The 20,696-nt window shown below is 41.1% G+C and overlaps 1 protein-coding gene across 2 annotated transcripts in view; it reads left to right on the top strand.

The window, feature by feature from the left end:
* Positions 1 to 20,696, top strand: part of polr3g (polymerase (RNA) III (DNA directed) polypeptide G) — a 30,703-nt gene that overhangs the window by 2,026 nt on the left and 7,981 nt on the right. Inside the window, exons 3-6 of one of the 2 annotated variants that reach the window (XM_041185610.1) lie at positions 703 to 832; positions 5,692 to 5,751; positions 15,582 to 15,638; positions 20,509 to 20,600. In XM_041185610.1, coding sequence (XP_041041544.1) covers positions 703 to 832; positions 5,692 to 5,751; positions 15,582 to 15,638; positions 20,509 to 20,600 — 339 coding nt within the window. The remainder of the gene's footprint in view (positions 1 to 702; positions 833 to 5,691; positions 5,752 to 15,581; positions 15,639 to 20,508; positions 20,601 to 20,696) is intronic. The other variant, XM_041185611.1, reaches the window with a different exon arrangement.

Here is a 20,696-nt window from a genome sequence, read left to right as displayed (position 1 = left end):
AAACAACTGCAGCCTATCCAACCTTTCCTCATAGCTAAATTTCTCCAATCCTGGCAGCATCCTTGTAAATTCCTCTGTGTCCTTTGTGGTTGCCTGCTGCTGCCTCGCCATTTGCTGAAAGGTGATATATGGAGGATGCCGCAAAGCAGGATGTTATTCTTTGCTGTAAATTGCAGGTTTTTTTATATACCACATTCATTCGATCTGATTTGTAAATGTAACAGTTATAAAGTCTGACTTTGTATTAGGGTAGTACAGCATGCTTTGGACCTCACTGTTTACTAATTGCAGCTGTACCCAGTGGGTGGTACACATTTGAGACCCACGTTTTAACTGCAGTGAGAGGGCAGGATCAGAGGGAATGCTTGTTACTGGGTAGCTCACACATCTAACTAACTCTCCAATAATAGAATGGGGAAGCCCGAGATCTTTCTTTCTTACAGTTGGTTTGTGAGTGGTGGAGAAAGGAGAAAAAATATATTGGGGAAAAATGAAACAAATTTTACCCTCAATACTAAAGGGTCCAGATTTGAGAGTAGCTTTTTCAGTGAAAAAAATGTTGGAATTCTGTGCTGGAAGGAATGGAATGCAATTTGGTATATCAGAAATGTATATTTGGATCAGGTATGTGCCTATCTGGTTCCAGCTATATATTGCCTAATGTTCTTGTACTCTATTATAACCTACATTACCGATCTGTAGCCCACAGAATTTAAGCCTGTCCCCTTGAATACAGGGGAAGATGTAAACTACATCCTGGCCTTGAAGCAGGAGCTAAGAGGAGCCTGCAAGAAACTGCCTTACTACATTGAAAGTGCCATTGCAAAGAGAGGTAAGGAATAGTGTGCTGCATATACATGTAAGAAAATTGGAATATTAGCAAGAAATTACATCGAATTCACAGCACAGAAATAGGCCATTCAGTTTAACCAGTAAGTGCCAGTGAGTATGGACCACACAAGAATTTCTAGTTTTTCATTTGAATTTCCAGAATTTTGAAATTTATGTATTTCTTTTCAAATGAAATGGGGCACCTGTTCAGAGAGAGTTTTTGGGGACTTGACTTCCCCATCTTAAACATCCAAGACAACTTGACATGTAACATGGGAATCCTTGCAGCTGTTTTTGAAGAGAAGGAAGTGGAGGAAATGGACCTGAGGAAAGGGACATAAATGAATCTATAAAAGGCAAAGGCGCCAAGACCTGGACATTTCACAACCCTTTAGCAAAATGTAGAAAAAAATAGGTTATGTTCAAATCTCACCATAGCAGTTTGAGAATTTCCATTTGGTTCAAATAAAAACTATGGATAGCATAAAAAGTGAATGTGAAGCTATTGGATTGTAGTAAAAACCCAAATGCTTCACTATGTCCTTTAGGGAAGAAAACCTGATGCCGCTTGTATGTAGCACTTATTACACAACAGAATATTTGATCTTTGATAATTCACTTGCAAACAGGACGGTGATCAAACTTGTATTATTTAAATTCAACTTTATGATCTTGTTGATCTTTTTCTTTTGAATTCTTAAGATATCTGTTGAAAAAGTATTTTATTTTGCCTTTTTGATATTTCCAGATTGTTAACTGCTTTATGAAGTGGCCTAGCACGGACTCCATTTAGGGCAACTAAGAATGGGCAATAAATGACCTTACCAGTGATGTATACATCCGGAGAATGAGTAGAAAGAAAACATCCACATAGGCCTAACAATGAAAGGGATGTGTAAAGATCAGAATGCAAGTATTTCGAGTATAAAGGTGAAAGGTTATGTGTGCTTCAGGCATGGTTTTGCAAACCAGTGCAAATGAAAAGGAGAGGACTTAAGGGTCTCTCTTCCTTATCCTAATTTCATGCACTCTGTTCAGACTGAGCAGCATGTTTTTGAAGAATGGACATTTTACCCAAAGATGGCACAACTCTTTCCCTGCACCTTTATCAAGATGCTTAATAAGGATAGCATTCCTGCCTTATCAGGCTTTGTACTCATTTTCTAACACTCGCACTGAAGCTGCTCTCCAAATCATCCATGCCAAATGCTCAGCAAGAAAACAAATGTGTACTTTTTAAGTTCCAGAGCCACTGCACTCTTAAGGCCCTTGTACAGAAATTACACTTTCTGCTCCCCATTGCCTATGAGTAAAATGCATGATCCATGGACTGTCCATATGTAGGCAGTGCAAATTCTAGATGATTTTATTCAGGGAGTGCATTGTGCAAAGCACCCATGCACTGACACCACGCCAGGGATACAGTTTGAGGACAGGATGCAGCAAAGTGGGCTTAGTAAGGATTTCATCCATCTGGGAAATGAATATGGCCTATAAAATTTTAATACTTTGTTGTGGGTTTTTTACAGTTGACTATTTTAATCTGGCAATTCACATTACAAAATAATTTGAATAATTCTATTTGAGACACTTAAGAAATTGTCAAAACATGGTATTTCCAAAACAATATCCTTGAAACCTTTTTAGGTTTTGACCAGGCACAGAGGAGGGGCCATTAACGTGGAGAGGGTGTGAGAGGCGAAGCAGGGCCTTTAAATGGGAGAGGAGTCTGAACAAAGTGTGTAATTTATTGATAATTGGTAATATTAAGGCCGACTAGCAGTGGTAAAGGTAAGTGGGAGTAGTAGGGTTTATTAATTAAAAAGTAATTAATTAACTTTCACATAATAAGGTTGGCAGGGCAGGTGATGTGTTGTGACTGCAGCAGATGGGGACTCCTGGACACCAGTGTGATCCAGGACAAACACATTTGCAGTAAGTGTGGCTTGAGAGGAGGCGATGGCACAATGGTATTGTCACTGGCCTAGTATTTCAGAGATCTGGGGTAATGCTCTGGGGACCTGGGTTTGAATCCCACCACAGCAGATGGTAAAACTTTGAATCCAATAAGAATCTGGAATTAAAAGTCTGTTTAATAACCACAAATCCATTGCTGATTGTCAGGAAACCCTTCAGGTACACTGATGTCCTTTTAGAGAAGGAAATCTGCCATCTGGCCTATATATGACTACATATGTGGTTGACTCTTAAATGCCCTCTGAACAAGGGCAATTAGGGATGGGCAATAAGTGCTGGCCCAGCCAGTGACACCCACATCCCATGAACAAATAATTTTAAAAAATTGTACTGGAGGCCAAGCTGCAGACACTGAGATGCATCAGGGAGGGGGAAAATTACCTGAACACTTTATTCCAAGCGGTGGTCACACCCTTTAGGATAGGCAGAACTTTAGAGTTGGTCAATGGTCAGGAAGGTATAGGGACCCAGCACGTAGTGATGGAGGAGCCTCGGCCCCTGACTTTGTCCAACTGGTACAAGGTGCTTGCTACCTGTATGGATGAGGAGAAGGACTGCAAGGTGGATGAGTGGATTGACCATGGCACCATGGTTCAAGTGGTTGGAATAAAGAAAAATATGGTAGTGATAAGAGACAGAATAGAAACATAGATAATAGGTTCAGGAGTAGGCTATTTGGCCCTTGATCATTTACTATGATCGTGGCTGATCCTTTATCTTAATGCCATACTCCCATTCTCTCTCAATAACCCTTGACTCTTTCAGTGTCTAGAAATCTATCTATTTCTTTCTTAAATATATTCAGTGACTTTGCCTCCACAGCCTTCTGTGATTGAGAATTTCAGAAGGTTTACCACCCTCTGAGTGAAGAAGTTTCTCTTCATCTCAGTCCTAAATGGCCTACCCCATATCCTGAGACTGTGACCCCCTTGTTCTAGATCCCCCCCCACCCTAGCTAAGGGAAACATCACCCCTGCATCCAGTTTATCCAACCCTGTCAGAATTTTATATATTTCAATGAGATCCCCTCTTGTTCTTCTAAATTCAAGTGAATACAGGCCTAGTTGACACAATCTGTCCTCATACAACAATCCTGCCATCCCAGGAATCAGTCTGGTGAACCTTTGCTGCACTCCCTCGATGGCAAGTGTATCCTGTCTTAGGTAAAGAGACCAAAACTGCACACAGTACTCCAGGTGTGGTCTCACCGAGGCCCTGTACATTTGCAATAAGACATCCTTGTTCCTGTACTCATATCCTCTTACAATAAAAGCCAACATGCCATTTGTCTTCCTAACTACTTGCTGTACCTGCATGCTTGCTTTCAGCTATTTGTGTACAAGGACAACCAGGCTCCTTTGTACACCAACATTTCCCAATCTATCACCATTTAAATAATACCCTGCCATTCTGTTTTTCCTACCAAAGTGAATAACTTCACACTTATTCACATACTGTAACTGCCATGTATTTGCCTACTCATTCAACTTGTCTCGATCATCTTGAAGCCTCTTTACATCCTCCTCACCACAAACATTCCCACCTAGTTTTGTATCATCAGTAAACTTGGAAATATTACATTTGATTCCCTCATCCAAATCGTTAATATATTGTGAATAGCCAGAGCCCAAGCACTGATCCCTGGAGTACCCCAGTAGTCACTGTCTGCCACTCCACAAAAGACCCATTTATTCCTACTCTGTTTCCGGCCTGCTAATCAATTCTCAATCCATGCCAATATATTGCCACCAATCCCATGCGCTTTAATTTTACATACTAATCTCTTACGTGGGACTTTATCAAAAGTTTTCTGAGAATGCAAATACACCACATCCATTAGTTCTCCCTTATCTATTCTACTAGTTACGCCCCCTCAAAAAAACACTCCAGAAGGTTTGTTAAACACAATTTCCCTTTAATAAATCCATGTTGACTTTGTCTAATCCCATTGATATTTTCTAAGTGTCCTGTTATCACAACCTTTATAATAGACTCTCGCATTTTCCCTACTACTGATGTTAGACTGACCGGTATGTAATATCCTGCTTTTTTCCTCTTTTTAAAAAAAAATAATGGGGTTACCTTTGCCATCTTCCAATCTGTCAGGATTATTCCAGGACCTATAGAATTTTGGAAGATGATAACCACGCATCCACTATTTCCATGGCCACTTCCCTTGGTGCCCTGGGACATAGAAAGAAAGCCCTGAGGATTTATTGTATTGGTTTTCAGTCCCATTAATATAGTCAGGGAGATAGATACTGTTTTCTGCAGCCAAGACAGAGAGCTCCAAAGGTTGTTTGCTGACCGGTGCCAGGGTTAAGGACATCTCTTCCTGACTGGAGAGAAACTTGGAGTGGGAGGGGGAGGATCCAGTTGTTGTGGTCCATGTCCCTCAGCATGAGTTTATAACTTTAAAAAGGAGGTGGTAGCCTGATCCTTGGCTCTAAATTGAATAAGAGGACATCAAGGCAGGTTGTTAATGAAAATTAATTCAAGGGTAAGTTTAATATCATTCTTCACATTGTGTTGAAAGTGAGATTTGCCCTACATTCCACAATCTGGTTTTGTCGTTTTATCCTATTCTCTTCAGGTTAGCCACCAGGTGGCAGCTGAAGCAAGTACTGTAACAGAAACACGTTGGTCATTTTGCATTACAGAACTGGACCATTGAAAATATTTTAGTTTATTAAAATAGTTGAAATTGTATCAATGGATTTGTGCTTCACATTGCAACATAAAAGTGAAGGAATGAAAGAAAGGAAGAGTTGATCAGCTTCTTTAAAAAATGACTTGTGTAATTACAGATTATTCAATTGTGAAATTCTGCAGTGAAAATTTAAATCAAATAATGCTACATTCAAAGATATTCCTTTCATTTAGATGTTGAAAGATATGCACACAAGTATCAAGAAAAAGATTGCAGTGAGGATTGGACACCAGGTAACTACAAATTAATTTATTAGTGCATTTTATGATATTATTGTCCTCTTGCCAAGTGACCTATTGAATTAGCTGGATATTTGTATAAGACTATCTGTAACATACATAGTGTGTACTTTATTTGTATTGCCTTGTATCTTTATTGAATATTATGTTTGAGAATCTTTAGTAAAGCTATCACGTGTCACATTTCTATAAAATCTAATTGACCAGTTGTAATCATCTGACCATTCAGTGTACTTTCATGGGTTAGTTTTAAACATGTTACAGCTGATTCTTCCATGCGTGGAATAATTCTAGTAAGAGCAAGAGTAGATGACTGAGATGATTTGGCAGATTTCAATCTGTGCAGTAAAAATAATAACATGCACACGTGCTTACAATCCAGTATCCGTGCTAGATTTGTACCAATGATAAACATCATGTTTAATGCTGTAAATTCACCTCTTTGTCATTTGAGTGTTATTAGGAAAAATGACCGTCTTTGTACCATTGCTGCTTTTATTGTTGCATGATCCATTGAGATGTAGTGTTGGAACATGCACTGGTGATTTTTTTTTATCTGTCAGAGAAAAGAAGCAGCAGCAGCAGAGAAGATAAAAGTGTGAATACACAGCAGTAGATTTGATCTGATGGAGAGGGTTGTAGGTATAGCAGAGGTTGTCTAGTCTGGCTCTGGCCTAGAATCTTGCAAGCATAACTGTTGTAGATGCAGTAACCTAAGAAATAAGAAAAGAAGTTTACCTCAGACTCTGTTACAATCTGGATGATTTGGGCTTGATGAATCCAAATAATAAAACCAACACTGCAAGATTTATTCATTCATGACCCACCAGTTGTCAAGATGAATATACTTAATAGTCCAGATCTTCTGGTCTCGGGATCGTCAGAAATCGGACCTACCCCCAACTTATGCTTTGGGATCCTGCAGGAATCCCAATGCACTGTGGGAATTGCCTGGGATGTTTGAACTTCTGATGGGCAATTTCACTGCTCCCTCAGATCCTCTGAAGCAGTCTCCAACTCTGAGTTAGAGTTGGAGTTGGAGACTTTGAACAGTTCCAATTTACTTACCTGAATAGTTATTCAGGAAATGTTAGACAGAAAAATCCTAGTCTAACTCCTGGGGAAACAATACAACTGACACCAACACCACCCCCCTCCACACCAACCGGACCTGACTAGCCCCCACCACCCAGGTCCATTCCCCTTGACTGGCCAATTGTTCCTACCCCACCCCACCCCCACAGCCTGACTAGCCCCCACGACACGATTCCTCCACTGTCACAGTAAAAAGCTGTTTAAGTGCCCCAAAGCTCTTCGGTGTGTTGGTGGACACTTGCCAGAATACGGAAACTAGTGCCATAAGAAGGGGGTGTGAGTTGTTTCCCACACCCCTGGCAATCCAGAACTATGAGGAAGCAGTTTGATGGAAGAATGCACCACATTTCTGAAGAAGCCAGGGTCGGACGACCTGGCCAGAAATGCAGAACAGAGACATAGTGCAGAAAACTAAGAACTGAGCAACAATCCAACGGTGATTGCTGCCCCTCAGTAGATTCAGGCCCTTAACTGATTCACTCCAATCCCCTCCTTTGCCACTGTGAATGAGACTATTCATAACCTCGTACCTTTTGCCCTGTGCTAAGTTTCTAACTCCGCTCTCCACCACAAAAATTGCCTATTTCCACCCATGTTATATTGCCTGCCTCCACCCATACCTAAGCCTATCTACTAGTTGGAACCCTCTTACCCTCTTCGGTGCCTTTTGTCACTTTCAGACCCAACTATTCCAATGGTCTCTTGACCAAGTTTCCATACTCCATCCTTTGTAAACTTCACTCATAAGAAATAAGAACAGGAGTAGAGCCCCTCGAGCCTGCTCCACCATTCAATAAGGTCATGGCTGATCATCTTGTGTGACAATTTCCATATTCCCATCTAAGCCCGATAACCTTTGATTCCCTTGCTTAACAAGAATCTATTTGCCTCTGCCTTGAAAATATTCAATGACCCCGCCTCCACCAGTTTCTGAGGCAGAGAGTTCTAAAGTCGCACAACCCTCTGACATAAAAAATTTCTCCTCATCTCTGTCCTAAAAGGGCGGCCCCTAATTTTAAAATAGTGCCTCCTAGTCCTGGGCTCACCCGCAAGAGGAAACATCCTTTTGACGTCTCCCTTGTCAAGGCCATTCAGGATCTTGTATACTTCAATCAAATCATCCCCCACTCTTTTAAACTCCAGTGGAAACAAGGCCATTCTGTCCAACCTTTCCTCATAAGACAGCCCACTCATTCCAGGTATCAATCTAGTAAACCTCCTTTGAACCGCCTCCAATGCATTTACATCACTTAAATAAGGAGACCAAAATTGCACACAGTATTCGAGGAACGATCTCACCAATGCCCTGTATAACTGAAGTATAAAATCCTTAATTTTATGTAAAATCCCTCTCATAATAAAGGACAGCATTCCATTAGCCTTCTTAATTACTTGCTGTACCTGCATACTAACTTCTTGTGACTCAATGTACTAGAACACCCAGATCCCCCTGCACCTCAGCCCTTGCAGCCCTTCTCCATTTAAGTAATGCTCTGCTTTTTTGTCCTTCTTGCCAAAGTGAACAACTTCACATTTTCCCACATTAAACCCCATTTGCCAGATCTTTGCCCACTCACTCAACCTATCTATATCCATCTGCAACCTTCTCATGTCCTCTTCACAGCATACTTTCCTATCTATCTTTGTGTCATCTGCAAATTTAGCTACCATGCTTTCACTCCCCTCATCTAAGTCAGAATCACAGAATTACACAGTGCAGAAGAGAGGCCCATCGAGTCTGCACTGACACGTGAGAAACACCTGACCTACCTTCCTAATCCCATTTATCAGCACTTGGCCCACAGACCCCTGTGGGACTCCATTTGTCGCACCCAGCCAATCAGAAAAAGACCCATTTATGCATGCATACTCTGCTTTCTGCCAGTCAACCAGTCTTCTCTCTATGTTAAAATGTTACCCCCTACACCATGCACTTTTATTTTCTGTAATAATCTTTGATGTGGCATCTTATCAAATGCCTTCTGGAAATTCATGTACAGTAAGCCTACATGCTCCCTTTTATCCACTGCACATGTTACTCCTTCAAAAATCTCCAATAAATTGGTTAAACAAGATTTTCCTTTCACAAAACCATGCTGACTCTTCCCTATTGCCTTGAGGTCTTCAAAGTGCCCAGCTATAACCTTTAATGATCAATTTTAATTTCCCCATGACATATGTCAAGCTAACTGGCATATAGCTTACTGTTTTCTGCCTTCCTCCCTTCTTGAATAGAGGGGCCATATTTGCTACTTTCCAATCTGTTGGAACCTTTCCAGAATCTAGCGAATTTTGGAAAATTAACACCAGATTACCTCATTAGCCACCTCCTTCCTTAGGATGTGGTCCATCGGGACACGGACACTTGCCAGCCTGCAGCTCCAACAATTTGCTCAGTACCATTTCCCTAGTGATTTCAATTTCACCAAGTTCCTTTCTCCCATTCACCTCCTGATTTGCAGCTATTACTGGAATGTTTTTTGTATCCTCTATAGTGAACACAGAAGCAAAATATTTGTTCATTTATTCCTCCATTTCCTTATTATCTACTATTAATTCTCCATTGTCACTCTCTAGAGGACCAACACTCACTTTACTTACTCATTTCCTTTTTAAATGCCTGTAGAATCTCTTGCTATCTGTTTTACATTTCTAGCTAGCTTCCTCTCACACTCTAATTTCTTTCTCCTGATTAACCTTTTAGCCATTCTCTGCCAATCATCTGTCCTGCCACTCATCTTTGTGGAGTTGTGTGCTTTTTCCTTAAGTTTGATGCTTTCCTTAACTACTTTAGTTAACCACGGATGTTGGGTCCTCCCCTTACAATTTTTCTTTATAGTAGAAATATACTTATTTTGAATACTCTGAAATATCCCTTTAAATGCCAGCCATTGCTTCTCTATTGATCTATCCTCAAGCCTAGTTCCCAAGTTCACTTCAACCAACTCAGTTTTCACCCTATATAGTTGCCCTTATTTAAGTTTGGGATAGTATTCTTAGACCCACTCTTCTCACTTTCAAGCTGGATGTAAAATTCAATCATATTGTGGTCACTACTACCTCGCAGTGTCTTTGCTCTGAGGTCATTAATTAATCCTGCCATGTTACACAATACCAAGTCTAATATAACCTGCTCTCTGGTTGGTTCCAGAACATGCTGCTCTAAGAAACTATCTCGAAAGCATTCCAAGAACTCCTCATCCAGGCTACTACTGCCAATCTGATTTTTCTAGTTTGTGTAGATTAAAATCACCCATGATTATTGCCATCCCTTTATCATAAGCACACAATATTTTCGCTTGAATACTTTGTCCTACACTGTGGCTACTGTTAGGGGGCCTGTAGACCACTCCCACTAATGACTGTTTCCCCCTACTATTCCTAATCTCCACCCAAACTGATCCTACATCCTGATCTCCTGAACCAAGGTCATTTCTAACTATTGCACCAATGCCCTCTTTGATTAACAGTGCTATCCCTCCATCTTTACCTAGCTTCCTGTTCTTCTTGAATGTCATGTGCCGCTCAATACTAAGGACCCAACTTCCATAATTTTGCTGCCTGCACCTATCTGCCTTCAACAGTGTCCTCTGTAATGAGGGACTTTGGGTATCCCAGTGCTTCCAGTCTAAAATTATCATTGTTGTGTTTAAATCCCTCCCCCATGGTCTTGTCCATCCTTCTCTCTATGACTTCATCCAGCCTTACAAGCCCCCAACCCAACCCAAAACCCCCCCCCCCCCCCACAAAAGTGTTTATTTTTCCAGCTCTGGCCCCTTTTACACCCCCTGTTAAAAACACTCCTGTCCACCACCACCTCCTTTGAAATTCCTGTCATTGACCACTTTTATGGTCAGGATCCACTTCATTTTGATCTCCTCTGTGAAGTGTTTTTGAATATTTTCCTACACACCACATTGTCCTTTTGGATAGAATCAACGTCCCTCTTAACCTTCTATCTTAATGTGGCCTATGTTTAAATTTAATACTTGTTCTCAGCTGTAAAGAGAAGAAGAAAAAAGGGCAAAAGAGAAAGTTGGTGATGTAAATATTAAACCCGTGAGGGCTGAACTAAATTAATCACCGCGATCCATCACTGATCCATCACTGATCCATCACTGTTCAGTGTCATCCTGTTCTTATTGGACATGTGTACACCTCCCAGTGAGGAAATCAGGGCAATTTTTTTTCCCCTGAAATTGTATAGTGTATTTAACATAAAAAAAAACTTCCAAAACATTTCAGAGGAGAAATGAGAGCTGAGAAGTAATAGAGCTAGAGAGTAGGCCAAAGGATGGTCAAAAAGGTCTAAAGGAAGCTCTTTAGAGATGAGCTGATGTGCAGCAAGACAAAAGGGTTTACAGAGCATGCCCCTGAGACACACAAAGATCCACTATCATCAATGATGTGATGGGAAAGTGGGTGGCAGAGCTGCCAAACTAAAGAACATGAGCTGGGAATTGGCTGAAGTTAAGGTGGGACTTTACTCCCCATAAATTTATTGACTTGTGGTTAAGGGTTTAGAATTTCATGGGAGCTAATGGAAGTCAACATGTGCGGTGGACAAGTGAGCCTTAGTGGGGGAAAAAAGCAAAGTACCAAAGATGCTAGAAGTCTGAATAAATGCTGGAAACCCTCAGCAAATCAGGCATGCGTGAATTTAAAGGACAAGTTGAAGTTTTGGATATAGATGCTTCATCAGAACTGTGGAGAACAGAATATGGACAGTGTTGTTTTGGGTAAGTTGTAATTTATGGACGTTGGGCAGAGGGCTTTCCAAAACTTGACCCTGAAGGTTGAATGTGTGGGCAACGGTTTAGGCATCAGTGGAGATGACAATAGCAATATAGCAAAAGTCATGATCTGAGGGATCCAAGGCCAATTTTAACACCCCTACTGCCACCCTAACTGAGTGAGCTAACTCACCTTGGATTGCAGATCAAATCTGGATTCTTCTTGTGTATTTGACACAGCTATTTGCTAAGTCAGCTTGCAGAACTGTTGAGCTGTATTACTGGTGTTGATGTCCAAAAGCAGTAAGTTAAATGACTCCTCAACACGGAGATTCAGGGGGCTTCAGAGTAAACATGTTCTCACAAAGGAAAAGGGTGGGATGGCCAAATCTAGAGCCCACTGGATGTCAAGGAGACAGCGTAAAATAAGGCAGAAAAGGAAAGCTTACATCAGACACAGAGATCTTAATACCACAGAAAGCCAAGAGGAGTATACAAAGTGCAGGGGTGAAATCAAAAAGGAAATTAAGAAAGCAAAGAGAGCATGAAAGAATATTGGCAAGCAAAATCAAAGAGAACCCAAAGATGTTTTATCAGTACATTGAGAGTAAGATGATAACTAAGGAAAGAGCAAGGTCGATGACTAACCCATGTGTAGAGCAGGAAGATGTGGGTATGGTTCTTAATGAATACTTTGTGTCCATCTAAACAAAAGAGGGGGCAATGCAAAAATTGCAGTGAAGGAATATTGGATGTGATAAACACAGGGAGAGAGGAAGTATTAAGGGGATTAGCATCCTTAAGTGGATAAATCATGAGGGCTGGATGTTAACGTAAGTCAGGAAGAAAATAACGGATGCTCTGACCATCATTTTCCAATCCTTAATGGATGCAGGTGTTAGTGCTGGAGGATTAGAGGGTTACTAATGTTGCACCTTTGTTTATAAATGAAGTGAGGGATAGACAGAATAATTACAGGTTAATCAATCTAACTTTAGTGGTGGGCAAATTATTGAAATAAATTCTGAAAGACAGGGTAAACTATCACTTAGGCACAGAGTAATCAGGGACAGTCAGCATGGATTTGTTCAGGGAAGATTGTGACTAACTTGTTTGAATTTTTTGAGAAGCTAACAAGGAGGATTGATGAGGATAGTACAATTGATAGTGCAAGGCTTTTGACAAGATCCCATGGGGCAGACTGGATTTTAAAAAATAAAAGCCCATGGGATTGAGGAGAATGTAGCAAGCTGGGTACAAAATTGGCCCAGCGGCAGAAAACAAAGGGTAATTGTTGACAGGTGTTTTGCGACTGGAAGGCTGTTTCCGGTGGAGTTCTGCAGAGCTCAGTACTAGGTCCCCTGCTTTTTGTGGAATTTAGTAATGATTTCAACTTAAATGTGGTTTGCAGATGACACAACGCAAAAAAATTGTCCGCTTGGTTGATGGTGAGGTGTGAAGCTGTAGATTGCAGGAAGAAATCGATGGACTAGTCAGGCGTGCAGAAAAGTAGTTAATGGAATTCAGCCCAGAGAAGTGTGAGGTGATGACTTTCGGGAGGTCAGACAAGACAAATGAATACACAATAAGTGGGAGGATACTGAGTACTGTAGAGGAAGTGAGGGACCTTGGAGTGCTTTCCACATATCCCTGAAGGACTAGTGGATAAGGTGGTTAAGGAGCATCTGGAGTACTTTCCTTTATCAGCCAAGGTATAGGATATAAGAGCAAGAAGGTTATGCTGGAGCTGTATAAAGCATTAGTTAGGCCACAATGTGAGGAGAATGTGCGGTTCTGGTCACCTCATTACAGGAAGGATGTAATTGCACTAGAAAGGGTACAGAGGAGATTTACGAGGATGTTGCCAGGACAGGAAAATTGTAGCTATGAGGAAAGATTAATTAGGCTGGGGTTGTTTTCCTTGGAACAGAAGAGGCTTAGGGGAAATTTGATTGAGGTGTACGAGGTTGAGGAGCCTGGATAGAGTGGACGGAAAAGGTCTATTTACTTTAGCAGAGGTCAGTGACTAGAGGGCATAGATTTAAAGCTATTGGTAAGGATTCGAGGGGAGTTGAGGAAACATTTTTTCACTCAGAGGGTGGTAGGGGTCTGGAACTCACTGCCTAAAAGGATAGTAGAGGTAGAAACTCATCATTTAAAAGGTGTCTGGATATGCACCTAAAGTCCCATAATCTCCCTGGTTACAGATCAAGTGCTAGAAATTGGGATTAGGCTAAGGGCTCGTTTTTTCACTGGCACAGACTTGATCAGCTAAGAGGCTGCCTCCTGTGCTGTAAATTTTCTAAATATCTGAAAAGGAAGAATGAACAGAGATGTGGGGAGAGGGCAGGGGAGTGTCAGTATGTGGATTGTTCCTTAAGAGAGCCAGCACAGAGTCAATGGGCGGGATTTTCCGCACCCGCCCGCCATGGGGACCTTCTGGTCCCTCCGCATGTCAGTGGACGTCTGGCTGGGGCACTGCCTCAATCACGGCGGTTCCCACCCGCGATGGGGCCAGAAAATCCCAGCCTATGGGTCAAATGGCCTTCTGTGCTATAATGCTTTCATGATTCATAAAATACCTCTAATTTAAAGCAGACATATAGCAAGTTAGACTGCCACCCTGCAAGGTATGTAACAACTGGAATGGTAGCTTCTTTCAGGTTTTATCAAAACATCTGTTCTTTAAATAATATTTGCCAGGGTGAGATTTGATAGTTCGCAACAGCTGATGTTTTCAACATGACTCCAAATAGTTTCTTTGCCTCAGTATTTACCAGGAGGATTAATAAGGTATGCATGACATTAGAAGAAGAGATCAAAAAGGATGTAAAGACATTTAAGGTAGAATGGGGGAGATAATAAACAAGCTTGAAGAGGATACAACACCAGGTCTGGATGGATTGAATCCATGCATATTAATAGAATTTATGGAAGAGTTAGCTGAGGCAATGTTTTTACAATGTGGAACTCACTTCCATAAGGAGTTGAGGCAAGTATCATCGAAACCATTAAGGATAGGTCAGCACATGAGGAGAAAAGGAATGGAAGGATATGCTAATAGGGTTAGCTGAAGAAGGTTGGGAGAAAGCTTGTATGGAACACAAACGCTGGCATATGCCAGTTGGGCTGAATGGCCTGTTTCTATTCTACAGTCTTGATGAAAATAAAGTCTTTTTGGGCAAGAGTGAGGATCAGAAGAAAAAAATTGAAGCTTGTGGAATTAAAGGGGCTAAAGATACAAATTTAAACCATGCCCTTGTTTTCCAGAAAGGATTAAAACTAGCCTACCATGAAGGTCTGAGAACTGGAGCCATGAGCGCTTAGAAGTTTGTTAGCAGAAGTATTCAATTATCTAACATCACTTCTTAGAAGAGTGATTTTTTTTTGGAAGCTGGGCAATGATCAACAATTAGATGCTGGTATGATTCCTGCATGATTAGGTATCGGTCAGCTCCACATTAGTTGAGTGTTTGTATTGGACCCTGGTTTTTTAATCCATCTGGTTGAAGAGTGTGGGAATAAAAAATGCAGTTAGGCACATTCAAGAGAGAATCTCCATGATGTTTTCTCAAATGATTATCACCTTATTGTGTTTTGAGATTGCAAAGGACTAGATTTTCTCCTAGTAGCTGTGAATGGATGGAAACTATACCCTGTATACTTTAAGGTGTAAATTATGTAGCTTTGAAATATAATGAGCTGTTAATTTCTCTGGTCACATATCGGACTTCCTTTTCTGAAAAGAAGTCTGGAAAACTGCACTAGTCTCTGGCACTATTTTATATTGGAAATGCTGTTTTGAAATGTGGAACCCCCTACCTCGTATAATCTTTTAAAACCCAATCTGCTTAATTTCTTTCCCTCTCAACTGTTCTTTTCTACTTGGTAACCTGAACAATGACTGTTTTACTGAGGTTTCTTAATTGGAAAGTAATTTAAAAATGCTGTGGATTCTAGTATCCTGCATGTTAATTATATAACTTGTATGTTTAGATTGGAGGAGACTTCCAAGGGAGCTAAAGCCGAGAGTCAAAAAGTTTAAAAAAACAAGTAAGTGTGATTATGTAAATGTGATTTGTAATATGGCATTTGGTATGTGAAAATAAAATCTTTGTTACACAAATGGAAGTTAATTGAAATCCCGCTGCCGTAAAATTCTGCCCTAGGAATCCTGAGGTGAGTAACTCATCTCCTGACTCCCCAAAGCCTCTACAAGGCACAAGTCAGGAGTGTGATGGAATATTCTCCACTTAGCTGGATGAATGCAGCTCCAACAACACAAGCTTGACACTGTCCAGGACAAATCAGCCACTTGATTGGCAACCCATCCACAGACATTCACTCCCTCCACCACCAGTACACAGTGGCTGCATCTGCAAGATGCACTGCAGGAACTTACCAAGGCTCCTTAGGCAGCACCTTCCAAATCCACAACCACTACCATCTAGAAAGACAAGGCCACATGGAAGCACCACCACCTGGAAGTTCCTCTCCAAGCCATTCACCATCCTGCTTGGAAATATATCACTGTTCCTTCACTTGTCACTGGGTTAAAATCCTGGAACTCCCTCCCTAACAACACTGTGGATGTACCTACACCACATGGACTGCAACAGTTCAAGAAGGCCGTTCACCACCACCTTCTCGTGGGCAATAAATGCTGGTCGAGCCAACAATGCTCACACCCCATGAACATATATAATAAAAACAACCTTCAGTGTCTCCAAACATCCTTTTTCCTCCAGGTACAACCCCTGTCTTCACTTCCTCAAATCTAAGGGGTGCAAACCTGTGCCCTGGTGCAGAACTGGATTAGTCATTCATCGTCAGATGTTGCTATACTACATCAGGTTCTACCCAGCCTCACTCGTGCATGCCAAAACTGTCTATTTCTCCACGGTCATCCAGGCGAGGGATAACCTCTTCAGCATGTTTTTTTCAATCTTTTCCCCTGCCTTCTCAAATCAATAAATTTAAGGAGCTCTTGAGCTAAGATGGAGACCATCTGATCAACTGCCTCTACTGTTTTGTCATCTTGCCTACCAAGCCAAATCTCTCAAATCCTTCCCCACCTTTCAGCCGCCTTTGACTATGTCACCCTTTTCTGTCATCCAGTTCAATGGGCTGCCCTCCTTTAGTCTAACTCGTGCCTATCTAATTACATTAGAACAGTCAGAACATCTGTATTAATGGCTTCTCTTCCTATTTCTGTACTTTTGGCCCTGGAATTGAAGTAGTCATTGGCTCCATTATCTCAATGCTGTCCTTTGTTGATATCATCTACAGACTCAGGTCCTATTCCATGTATATTCTGACATTAAATGAAACAGTGCCAATTTTGACACCTCTGCCACCATGGATCTTTTCAGTTTGCTTGATTAATATACAGTTCTGGGTGAGCCACAGTTTCTACCAGCTAAACATTTGGAACACTGAAACCATTGTCTTTAACCCTAGTCACAAACTCTGTGCCTTTTACCATTTCTTCTCCCTGGCCACTATCCCTCCAGCTGGACCAAACCAATCTCATCCTGTTTGACTCTGAGCATAGCTTCAGAATTTTGCCCTCGGTTGGCGGGCGGGCCCCACGGCTCGGCAGTGGGTGGGCAGTCGAACTCCACCGCTGAAGTGGGCCGCACTGCCATTTTAAGTGGGCAGGCCAAATAAGGCCCACCCAGCCGTCTTCCCAACGGGAAGCACTATGCACTTCCTGTGGATGGGGCAGGGATTCCCCATCTGTCAAAGAGCACACTGCTTTTTGAGACTAAGTGCTGTCTCAAGGAGATCAGTGAAAGTGTTACCAAGTTAAAAAATAGAAAATTAAAAAAAATCATTAACATGTCCCCCTCATGTGAAAATGTCACACGAGATGGGACATGTTAATAAATATCACATAAAATGTATTAAAGTTTTTAAAAACGGACATGAAACCTCATCCTGCTCCTGGCCTGCCCGCCAACCTTAAGGTTGGGTGGGCAGGGCCTTTAATTATCTTAATTACCCTGTCAATGGCCGATTGAGGTCATTGACAGGTTGGCGGGTGGACAGCTGATTTTGCTGTCTGCCCACTTTCCTAAAGATTTAAATGGACCCAGGATGACGTTGGGGGTTCCTTCCGACATCATCCCGCATCATTTTCCCGTCGGCGAGCGCTGACAGGAAAATTCTGGCCCATATCTTTTCCACCACAAAGACTGCACACTTCTACCAAGTGCTGCTCACATACCTCCACTATTCTTGCACATTTGCATTGTTTCCACATAAGCCTCAAATTTAGAATTCTCATCCCTGGGCTTAAATGCTTTGATTGTTTTCTTTATTCCTGTAACCACCCCTTCCCCTGAGCTTCTCTGACTAGCCACTTCTGTTTACCCTCCCTGTCCCAACCCAGACCTTCATCCATGTTTCATCATTATTAACCCAATCAGCTGAATTCACAATGTAAAATTCTCACAACCTCCTCCTCCTCCTCCTTCAAGGCATTACTTAATACACCTCTGAGCATGTTTTTTGTTATCCCTTCTAATATCTCTTCCTTTCTCTCAACATTCATTGTGCCTGAAGGTGAGCCATGCATTGAAATTAAATTACCTCTGCCAACCCTCATTTTTCATTCAAGATCTGTAAGTTTAGAGACTAATATAGATGTAGTTGGGTCAACTGTGATGTGCAGCACTTCCTGGTACATTAAGACACAAGATAGGTTATTTTCCTGTGGTGTTGACAGCCCAGCCTCGTTGAGACAAAGAAACTCATCTGTGGTTCACTTTAAAGTTAAAGTTTGGAAGACAGTTTCTGAAACGTAAATTAACTTGGGGCTTCCACTTAGGAATTGAAAATTCATTTATACTGACTCCTGATGCCAATTCTGGGCTCCAAACTGTGCCCATAATGTCAAATCTAACCAGTTTAAAACATTTTATATTTTACATTCCTGTTATACAAACAGTTTTATTTAATTTCTACTCAAGTGCATATAGTCATCAGCATTATAGGATAGGTGCAGTTGTCTGGTTAAAGTTACAATATTTTGAGTGCTGGAGCTGTTGCATTGCGAATTGGGGACAGGCATGTGATTTCAAGCAGCTGGCAGGCATGCTGGTTCATCAGTACCTTCCCGCCTTCAAGCCATTCTGCTGGAGGCTGGATCTGGGCAAGTGGCTTCTTTAGCTAATTTAAAGGCCAATTTAGGCTGTTGATCCGAGGCCAGCTGGAATTTTCCAGTCAGCCTACAGAATCCTGCAGGATCGACAGTTTGGCAGCTGCTTGAAGGCAACCTCCAGGGTTGATACCCAGCTTGATGGGGTATGCTGGGCCATCAGGTTAAAAATTGTGATTGTTTACAATTCTGCTGTTGCTGATAGCCCACAGCACCTCATTGATGCCCAGTTTTGAGTTGCTAGATCTGTTCAAAATCTATCCCATTTAGCATGATAATGGTAGTGGCACATGACACAATGGAGGGTATCCTCAATGCAAAGACAGGGCTCGGCCAGCTCAGTCAGTAGTCACGCTGGCTGAGCCGCTGTTGGTGATGGACATTGAAGTCCCCAACCAGAGTACAATTGCTTTCTGTTTACACTTTACAGCCAGCGGTAGCCACTCTACTCTCTGGTCTCTACCAGCATTGCCTTAATGGTGCTGTTATATTACAAAGAGCAGTAGCTGCTGGAAATAATTGTGCTGCTAGATAACACAAATTAAACTCTTAGTTTTGCCTTACATTGAGTTCAGTGGGATTAACTGGGTTCTTATTAAACTTCACTTTGCTCCAAGCTGCAATTGTTTTATTTGCAGCATGGTACTACTTTATGGCCTTAATCTTCTTGACTTCAGTGCAGTTGGACTAATGAAGTGAAACTTGCGTTGTTTTGATACCGTTAGGGCCCGGATTCATCGAAACCCCATTCATTATATGATGGCACTGTAAACAGTGTGCAGAGTGGTTGCAATGACATTTCCTTTCTCCTTACCCCCAACTCGTGAAGCAGTACTCTACATGGTGAATCAGCTGAATTCAGGGGCTTGGAATAGAAGATCGTAGTGACAAGCTACACCCCACCACTTTTTTGGCACATTGTATTTGCACTCCAGTGCATTGTGCTGTTTTGATTTCATTTTAAAAGTTTCATGAACATGATATTTAAAGTATCTGTATTGTACCAACATTCAAAAAAGAAAAGGTAATTGATGCAGAAGATTGCCTGTTATTTGCCTAAGAGAGCTAGACTTGAGCTACAAGATGAAGGAGAATAATAAGAGCTACTGAAATTTAAAGGGCACAGATGTTCTAGCTGCTCTTTCGATTATATTTGCAATGCCATGTAAACATAAGTGTCAAACAGAGTAGATCTATAATTTGTACCCTATATATGCGTGTGTCTTATACTTAGAAGAATAATTTTAGTTGAGTTTGGTGGAATTCAACCTCCAGCTATTCACAAATGCCATATAAATGACAAAAGAAAATTAGAATGACCTTTATTAATATCCCAATCTAATGTACTCCACCTTTTTGGTCTGGGTTATCCAGGCAATTACTTCCCATGAATCACCCTGTCTGTTTTAGATGCACAGATGGGATCTCAAATGCAACCATTGAGACTTGCTAATTTCTTCTGTGGGAACCAATTATTATCCTGTGCAAATGAAATATTTTTCTGCTGTCAAGGAAATGTTAATAACTAGGGTAAACAGTGATGAAATGATTGTGTGGTGAGCAAACAGTATTTTGAGTTAAGGGATGATAAGATTAGTAGCTAACGAAAAGTGTTTTTTTTTTATATTACTTTTTGTCGAATAGCAATGCAACTTTCATTACCAGTGTAGCTTGTATATAATTATCATTATGAATTTAGTGAATCTTACAGAACAAACAGCTAATTATTGCTTTCTCTATTCCATTATTTTATTTTTGCAGAAACTAGTAGAAATATACCCTTGGACTTAAAAATGAAAAAACCGCAAGCTGTAGTTAACAAATCTAATGAGGATGTAATACAGACACTGGAGGTGAGAAGCAGAAGAGCAAGTTGTTCATTTTAGTAGCTAGTATGTGACTTACAAATGTTGTGTCTTGATCTCATTAATACTACCAATTCATTAACC

This window comes from Carcharodon carcharias, chromosome 4 (assembly GCF_017639515.1).
Source record: "Carcharodon carcharias isolate sCarCar2 chromosome 4, sCarCar2.pri, whole genome shotgun sequence".
In the NCBI taxonomy this organism is placed as follows: Eukaryota; Metazoa; Chordata; class Chondrichthyes; order Lamniformes; family Lamnidae; genus Carcharodon; species Carcharodon carcharias.
Note: the sequence above shows the minus strand (reverse complement) of the source record. Positions and strands in the feature narration are given on the sequence as shown.